The sequence below is a fragment of the Carlito syrichta genome, unplaced genomic scaffold (assembly GCF_000164805.1).
Source record: "Carlito syrichta isolate Samal-C Ts95f unplaced genomic scaffold, Tarsius_syrichta-2.0.1 Scaffold307345, whole genome shotgun sequence".
NCBI lineage: Eukaryota > Metazoa > Chordata > Mammalia > Primates > Tarsiidae > Carlito > Carlito syrichta.
In genome coordinates, this window is record NW_007251441.1 from 186,361 (window position 1) to 195,594 (window position 9,234).

At 38.7% G+C, this 9,234-nt stretch overlaps 1 protein-coding gene across 2 annotated transcripts in view; it reads right to left on the reverse strand.

Annotated features, from left to right (window-relative positions):
- Window positions 1-8,754, reverse strand: part of MAP3K7CL (MAP3K7 C-terminal like) — a 43,976-nt gene extending 35,222 nt beyond the window's left edge. Inside the window, exons 1-3 of one of the 2 annotated variants that reach the window (XM_021715753.1) lie at window positions 8,730-8,754; window positions 8,482-8,610; window positions 6,348-6,456 (exon numbers count right to left, since the gene is read on the reverse strand). In XM_021715753.1, coding sequence (XP_021571428.1) covers window positions 6,348-6,417 — 70 coding nt within the window. In that variant the 5' untranslated portion in view covers window positions 6,418-6,456; window positions 8,482-8,610; window positions 8,730-8,754. Of the gene's footprint in view, window positions 1-6,347; window positions 6,457-8,354; window positions 8,439-8,481; window positions 8,611-8,729 lie in introns of those variants that run through there. The other variant, XM_008064460.1, reaches the window with a different exon arrangement.
- Window positions 8,755-9,234: the final 480 nt, after the last annotated feature.

Sequence of the window (9,234 nt, forward strand, 5' to 3'; positions counted from 1 at the left end):
CGGCCACTGCACTCCAGTCTGGGTGACAGAGTGAGACTCCAACTCAAAAAAATAAATAAAAAAAATAAAATAAAATAAAGTTTACCCCTTTTTTTCTTCTTTCCTACCACAACATCCCAGAAGGAACTTTCCTCCATCATCTCCAATGGCCACTGGGAAGCTATTGGTTGTCAGGATCCTTCAAACTCTGCTTCTAAATGAAGTAAAAGTAGCCCTGAAGACCTGGTTTTGAAATCCTCGTACTGGCTTTGGAATCCTCATATTAACTGTTTGATTTGCGGCAAGTCATTCACCTTCCTTAGCAAAATTTCCGCATCTATTAAGAAAGGCAGAATAATCCTTTCCTATGGGGTTGCCATCACTCTTAAATTGATGAGATGATACAAGTAAAAGCACATAGTTACTCAATAAACATTCACTTCCTTTCTGGTCTTGCTTTACAGCCTTTAGCAATAGATTTCAGCCAATAGATCCCATTGTGTCCCAAAGAATCTTCATCTGACAGCAGAATAATAAACTCAAAGTGGTTATAGATACTATATTATTGATTTTATAAGTATGTGATAATTAAATCTCTACAATGGTTCTCAACTCTGTGCTCTATCAAAAATGTAAATATAGGAGACACTCATCTCCCACCCTGTCCTTGACAGGTTTTCCACGGAATGTTGTCACTGCAACTTTAAAGATAGGCTCAGGTTGGAACAGAAGGTGACTTGAAAGAGTTCAAAGTGTCTACCTTAGCCCCTGTTAGCCATCCTTAGCAAGTTGCCATGTGTCTAAAATCCCAGTGGGAATTTTATCCCATGACTCCCTACTGAATCCCTTGTAGATATGTTAAAACAACAACAATGAAACCTGGAGAGTGTGGATGAGGTTTTCCAGAGTCTTTCCAGAGAACAAAGATTAAGAGTGTGGAGAGAAGCGATTACCAGAAATCTTTGGGCTTTGTGGAAGATGGAGGAAATAACACCAAACGTAGAAAAAGTTGAAGGAAGTTGGCAATGACAAGAAACACCTCACCTTCATCACAATTTCACTGAGAGCCAGTTTTACATGTGTACTCAAAAAGACATTCACACAATACTCGGCTGTTAAATTAGATTCAAGAATGACTATTTCAACTAATCTACGTAATTTCCACTGCCAAACAAAACACCCTGATATTTGAGGAGAAAATGGTATTATTAAAAAGAGACACCAGTGGACTGGGTCCTGGATTTTTTTTAAACTTCATGTCATACGATTAATTCATGTCCAGATATGAAAAATTCTAACAGCTTGAAAGAATTTTTAAAAACAAAATGTTAAAAGCTACCAGCTTGAGTTGATACCAGTATCCTTGGCTCTTTCTAAACAAAACTTTTAAGTAAAGAGAGAATTCCAAAGTCAAGGTCTAAATTTACATGAGGGTGTACCAGATTTTAGCTCAGCTGAAGATGAAGAAAATTCTCAAGTAATTAACATGAAATCCTAATGTCTGTCCAATTCTAAATTCTCTCCAACTAGAGAAGGGCCAGTTATGCTATAATAACCCAAGAGATGGGATTCATATTTCTCTTCTTCACATTTTCTATTAAAGAAACTAATTCCTTAAAGTCCCAGTTTAAGAAATTTGAAATTCCCAGTAATAATGATCATATCATTAGCTTATTAAAGACAACATTACTGCCTCTGAGAATTACAACTAAGTATTACCTAATGAGGGGCTCTAATGATAGGCTAGAAATGGTAATTGTATTTCAAAGGGGTATTTTTTTTTCCCGCAAAATCTTGCTTCCTTTATTTAAGCCCCTGTACAGTGCATGGTCTGTTTAAAATCTTATGACAAATTCTGCTATCATTGCTCCCTGGTAGATAGGGAGCAATGACTAGCTCCCCATCTACCAGAGCAGTCTGTCACCAAGTCCCTTCAACCCTTCCTTTGCTTTGTACTCTGATTTCAGTTATCACATTTGTTTCTCTAATCTAGGATCTTATTCTTTTGTCTCTGTACCCTCATAAAAAGCCTCCATTCTCTCATCTTTTCTACATTCCAGACTATTCCACCAAATTTTTTACCATTTTTATATTATTTTCTTGCTTAAGGACTTTTGGCAGTTTGTTGCTTCTGATCAAGTCCAAACTCTGTTGTTGAACTTTTATTTAAGGTTAACTTGGTCACTCTAGTCTACTGCTGTCTATGTAAGCCTCCAACACAATCCCTGGCTCAAAGCAGGGCTCAGACAGCATGTTACTATTCCACAGTTCAGACCTCTGTTCCAATCAACTAGAGTTTCAGTATTTTATTAAAATACCACATTTTCCTTAACTCTTAGGTTTTGCTCATGTTTTCTATTTGAAGGGAAAACAAAGAAAACTGTTAAAAAATAGGTATCCCCTTTTTTGGTACCTGGAATGGCACTTTTCCTCTTTGCCTCATAAAGCCCAAGGGAGGAATCATGCTGTTCTCCCCTTTTGTCCATTCCACCACTTTTGGCAGAGTACTGGAAGCACAGAAATCAAATAAATTCAGCTAAGGAAGACTTATTTCAGAAGGAAGATTCCCACAATCTACTAACTGGATAACTAGTCCTTAAATAATAGTAGGTCAGTTATACTGTAAAATCTACCTTGATGTCAAGTAGAACTGTTAGATATAGGTGACACACACCACTGCTTAGTGGTTTACATATGCATTAATACTCCACAATCAATGATCATAATTACAGGAGTAAATTGAGTACTTATTTTGCATCAAGCACTTTGCTAAATATTTTACCTATAAGGTGTCACATCATGCTTATTTCACCTTGCGAGTGACTGCTAGATACATCTTACAGGAAACTGAATTTCCACAAGGCTGATTAAACTCATCCAAGATCATTCAAAGAGTGATGGAGATGGGTCTAGAAATCATACCTCTCTGACTCCAAAGCCCTATGTCCTTAACCTCTACACTAAATCATCTCAGGAATATGAAGTTCTAAAATGACTGGGAAAAAAATGAGCACTAGACCAGGCTCATCAGAAATGAACAGGTCAACATTCACAGGCAAAGATAACTCCTTTTCTCACAGATTCTGCTTATTCATCAGCAATATGGAATTGCTCTCCAAAAGTCCACCTTAGTTTCATAGTTTACTATGAATGTCTAGAATATTTTCCCTCTTTTTCCCCTAAATATGTAGTCTACAGGCCACACGCACTGGAATTCAAAAGGCATGCACAGCTTGCTTGATGGCAAGTGTTGTTCTATGAGACACTCCACATGCTCCTTATTCAAGAATTCAGAGGGAGTGTCCTTAAATATCTGCAAAGCATCTTTTTGTGCACTCACAGCCTCATGTACAGAAATACAGAGTCCTGGGCTCTGATTCCTTAAAATTTTGCATCTGTGATCTGCATAAAACACAGGAGAGGTTTTCTTTTTCTTCTTAAAACAGTAATGGGTAGCCTGAATCAAAATATGTATATGGGAGTGGGGCCTTGGAACATATGTTTTTGATGGGTGCTCTCAGGTGATTATTTTACTCAGGCAAGGTTGAGAAACACTGAACCCCAATTCCTGCCTTAGATTCTCCAGTTAGGTACTCTTTCTAAAGATGGAGACACATTGATCATAAGATTAAAAATTAATATTGATGGATTTTTCAGAAGCCTTCAGAAAAAAACTTTGTGTGGGGTTAGAGGATAGAAATTATTTCAAGTAAATTATAACCCCTTTTCGAAGCTACCTATTTAAAACCATGAATTTCAAAAGTGGGCATTCTCAAGACATTCACAAGAGTGGAGAAAGAGACTGGAACAAATCAACCTAAACTGATAAATGAAAAACACGCGTGAGTACCCAGTCAGGGACCAAAAGAGTTCAAAGGATGATGACAAATTAATTATAAGTTGTACATCTTATACTTCAAGAAAGAGTCTATACATGCAGCCCAAAGATGAAGATTCACCTCTCCATGGCTCTTTCTGTACATAAATTCTGTTAAAATGTTGACAAGGCAACCGTACATTTGGTCCAAAATTATAATGTAATAATACTGCTAGGGATAAACGAGCTTTATGTACTGAAATTTTACTTTGTAAGGCTATTGATTGTAACAGGATTTGTTCTGCTCATGAGCAAAAAGAAAATTATACATCGTTTTTCTTTCTGGATTTTGGGTTTGCATGTGTGTGCTGAGAACTAACCACTCAAGACAAGTAAGAGAAGTACTGAGTCGTCTTTGAAATCTGGCATTTATGAAATGCATAGAAACAGGAGGGGCCTTCATTTTTCCTTTTAGAGAAGCAGCATGGGATAATGGAGAAAGCTTGGACTTCCAAGACTAGGATCCTGAGTTCAGATCATAACTCCTTTACTTCCCAACAGTGCAGTCTATGGGCCTCAATCTCTGTTTCTGTACATAGAAAATACAGATGCTGGAGAGGGTGTGGTGAAAAGGGAACACTTCTACACTGTTGGTGGGAGTGTAAACTGGTGCAACCTCTGTGGAAAGCAGTGTGGCGATTCCTAAAAGCTCTAAAAATCGACCTTCTATATGACCCCGCAATCCCCCTACTGGGAATACACCCTAAAGAACTCAAATCACTCTATAAAAAAGATACCTGCACATGTATGTTTATCGCAGTGTTGTTCACAATAGCAAGAACCTGGAAACAACCATGCTGCCCATCAAAAGAGGACTGGATTAAAAAAATGTGGTACATATACACGATGGAATACTATGCAGCCATAAAAAAGAACAAAATCATGAATTTCGCAGCAACCTGGATGGAACTAGAGTCTATAATACTGAGTGACCTCTCACAGAAACAAAGATCCGAGTATCACATGTTCTCACTCATATAATGGACCTTGAACATTCAATGTAATACTATAAGAAAATGACTGACGGTACTGGGAAACTACGGGGGGGGAGGGGGATGGGATTAACAGTAGCAAATATCTGTCTGGGGATGGGGAAACACCTCTTATCAACAGGGTGCTTGAATGAAACGTAATTGTACACCTAACCCTTAACTGTACCCCACAAAACCATAATAAAAAATATTGATTAATAAAAAAAAATTTTTTTAAAATACTAAGACCTAGTTGCATGGTTGTTTGAAGGATCAGAAATAATATAGGTGAATTCCCAAAATGTTAGAGAAGTACAATTAATGGCAGTTGTCATATCTATGTCAGGGTGGATTTATTTGCCTGATGGGAGGATTTCTCCTCAGTACTGACTTTCAGAATGACCCTGAGTAGAAGCAGAGTACAACAGCAGGTCACAGGAAGAGGGCTGGAAAAATAGATCATGAAGAGTCAAGGCTTCACCTCCTTCTATTATTATATGCATCCTCCATTTCAGGTGTTACATGATCTGGAAAACTCCAAGGTAGATGTGTCACCTATATAATCACCTGGCATGCTAATACCAAGCCCGCACTGGTTGTGTAACATCAGATTCCACAGAGCCCAGCACTTTACTTTGCATTATTTTGGAATGATCCTGTCCCTTTTAAATCATTACTTTTTAAAGCGTCACCCTTACATGGGCCTTGTAGGGAGAGAGGGAGAGAGGGAGAGGGAGAGAGAGAGAGAGAGACAGAGAGAGACCTCAAAAGACCCAAGGTTTAAATGGTAATGTTCTTTGGGCATGTGATTTTAACAGATGACATTAAACGAAGAGCGATGACCAAGGCCAGTGGAAGAGAGCCAAGCCTTCCTTTCCTCACCACTGTGACCTCTCAGCACTTGAGGTCCTTTGTTTAAAGGTGGTGCAATTCAATATGTGTGTTAAGAGGTCACCAAGGGGATCCATGACGAAGGGCTCTAAGTATGGCAGCCTCACCTCAGACATTACTATTTAGAGAAGCTCCTCCTCACCTGTCCCATTCATCACTCTTGCTGGAGTCTGTTGATTTAGCCGGAAGTGTAGGAGCACAAATGAGGAACCAGCATTTCAAACTTAGGCTTCAGCAAATGTTGCTGGAACCAAGACAGCGATATTTTTATGTTATCTGACCAACTGCCAGCCCTTAATAAATGTTTCCTCATGTTTTAACAGCAGCAATTTGCTATCATTAGAAACTGTTTTAGCTCAATGAATTTTATTCTAAAAGAAAGGTAAAATGAGGTGGGAGGGGGAGAAAAAATGAGCTAAAACCACCAGAGGGTTCAAGGTGGGGAAATCATCACCAGAGGCATTTCCGGAAGCCACCATCTAACAATGCACGATGAAATATTACACTCCTCATCATCAAGTCATGCAAATATATCATTTTAAATTTTTCCACAGAGGTGTGGAATTAGAAAAGATGCTGGAAAGATGAGGCATGAGGGAGGCAGCCCTTTCTCCCAGAGCAGAGTGTACCTGAGGCATCATTGAGGCTAAAGGCTATGCGTACAGGCTTGTCTGCAGGTACCCTGGCTGTGCTGATCATGTGGGCACCTGAGCCTCGGTTTTCTCCTGGGTCTTCCAGCTGTGAGGACAAGAAAGACCATTGTCACTTTATGCAGCATCGTCCCTCTGAACACTCAGAGGCCCTTGGAAATTAGAGGCAAAAGTTAGTAAGCATTGTCTTCCTTATTTTAAAGACACATCTAGTTCTGAGCGCCCTTTTGCTACATCAAAAGTATCTACCTGCCTCATTTAAAATTATTTTCCGGCTTATGAAAAAGTTGCTTTTGCAATATACATCTAGAATGAATGAAATACGGCAAAGATCTCTACCTGCCTCACTCTTTCAGTATCCTTTCACACTGACCAATTCAATCCTGGCCCTTTAATGTCATATATAGTGTTTTATTTTTAATTAAGGGGGATAAAAAGAGATATAGTCTTAATAGGGCATCAGGCGGTTTCAGATTACACTAGACTTTCATGCTCAAAAGCCTAAATTGAATCTGAATTATTAATCTGAGAGTGGTAAAGAATGATTATCGTGGAATCATTTAAGAAATACCAAAGGCTACTTTTTCCCCCATTTTATTATGAAAATTATGTGTTTTAAATATCTGATTAACTATTGGTAAATCTAACAAACATATCTAAGATTACACATCAAGCAAAAGACAAAACTCACAAACATCCTATTGAGGTTTTACCCCATCTGTTCAATTATTATTTAATTAATAAACTAAGAATTAATGGAAAACATTCTATAGATAAGATAGAATGGGCAAAAACAAGTGGATATTTTTGTGTTATAATAAGAGAATTTAGCCCAAATACATTTCAACTAAGATATTTAATCATTTGATTTTCCACGGGGATTAGAAAAAGATATTGTTATAAATACATGATATCTTTGCTATTTAAATACATATATTTGCCTTTATTATTTTTAGTCCTGCCAACTTTTCTTCTGATGTAAACAGGAAACCAAAAAACCTGAATGATATTTCAAGGGAAATGCCTCTACAAATGGCAAAAATATAAATAATCTCTTTAGCCATCCTTAGGGAGATTCTGGGAACTGCTTTAGAAGGACGTTTTCTCAGAGTGAGGTTTCTGACTCTTTCCCATAACTTTTCTCTATCTAAAAATAGTGTCCAAAGCACTAAATTTTGTTTGTAAAATTATTTATGGAGCCAAAGTCAATGCATATATATATGTGTGTATATTTATACATACATATGGAATCATCTTACCCAATATATGGAAAAACAGGAGGTTTCTATCAAACACCTAGTGTAGCTTTGGAGAAAACCCAGCAACAGTTTATCACTCAATTAGAGTCATATTTGGCTCACTCATGTAATACTGCAAATAGTAATGAACCACAAAGCTCTCCACTATTCACATCATGTAATTCTATGTTAGAGAGAAATAATAACATGAAACACTTAAATTAAGAAAAGGGTAATATGTTATCACTTGATTCAGGATTTGTTTTATCTTAACGCTGACACACTTCTGTTTAGTCTCATCTGCTTAGAATCAAGCTTTTTGTTAGCCACTTGTTCCTGGAAAATAGCACGGATTGACTAGAATTTAACAGAATAAACAATTAAAATTCCCTTAATGTTTTAACTAAAAGGAAAAGTTTTACTGTTAGACATTGTGAAATCTCCAAACCACATTAGCATAACATCTAAGGATGGAAAGCGGCATTCTTCTTTTTGCTAACTCTCTCAATACGTTTCTGCACCAAGAAATAAAACATAAGGAGTAGAAATTTGCCTCCAGAATTTTGTAAATAGATTTCTGGTATGCTTCCCCAGCCACAGGAAATAATACTGATAAACACAGCTAATTAGAGTTCCTCCCTTCCACGCAACGGAGAACATCTGTCTGTTTCCAAAAGGATGGTGGCGACGTTGGGTGGATTTTGAGTTCCACATAACATCAACCACAAAAGCCCCTACACCAACTTGCCTTTTCATCACACCGCCTGGGGAAACGGGCCACTGCTTCCTTCCCTCAGCTGCAGGCTGTAAGAGAGCTTTGGTTAAGTTTCTGGTTCCCGGAGCGTTCAGTTCAGTTTTCACACCTGTTGGCTTACCTCACTTAGTTGAGTGTCTGCACTTGTGTAACTCAGGGCCAGCCACTGCCTTGGCCAGTCGTTGCCTTTGTGGAGTAAAGACTTAGTAAGAGACCAGGCTGCACCTGCTGCATAGCAGCCACTGACAATCTGAGGAGCAGAAACAGCTGTTGGGGCGGCACGCTGCTACCTGCTCTGCCCCAGACCCCAATGTCCCACGGGACCTCCCCGTTCCGCTTCCTTCTACAACCCCTCTCTCCTTTCCTTGCCTCTCCCACAGCCAGGATGTTGTCATGCTTCTAGAAAAAGCAAGAGCAAAAGAAAACCCTCCTCCTGTCAGAGGCATTGATAAACAGCAAGTTGTGGAGAGTCCAAATGTTTTAATTCATTAGTCCTGGCAAACCTAAAATACAAACAGACTTGCTTCACAAGACAGGAATGTCTTCAGCATGACCCAATCGGTGTCTGTGTCTATTCCAGCAAACTGGCAAAGATAGCATGACTCCAGTCAGCAAAAATGTCGGCCGCTCCAATCAGCTCGACCAGACCCAGCCAACTTGGACAGGCCACAAGCTGACTCTCAGATGATAGCTGCGATGATCCCGGTTAAGAACGTGAGGTTTGAGGTTGAGCCCGTGTTGGGCTTGATGACTTGATCCATTCTACAAATGCAACCAACCACAAATGGAGTCAATGATAAATAGAAACGGAGCATTTGGATTATTCAACCTTTTAAACAACCATAAACCTAGATGTCATTAGTACTTGAAAATA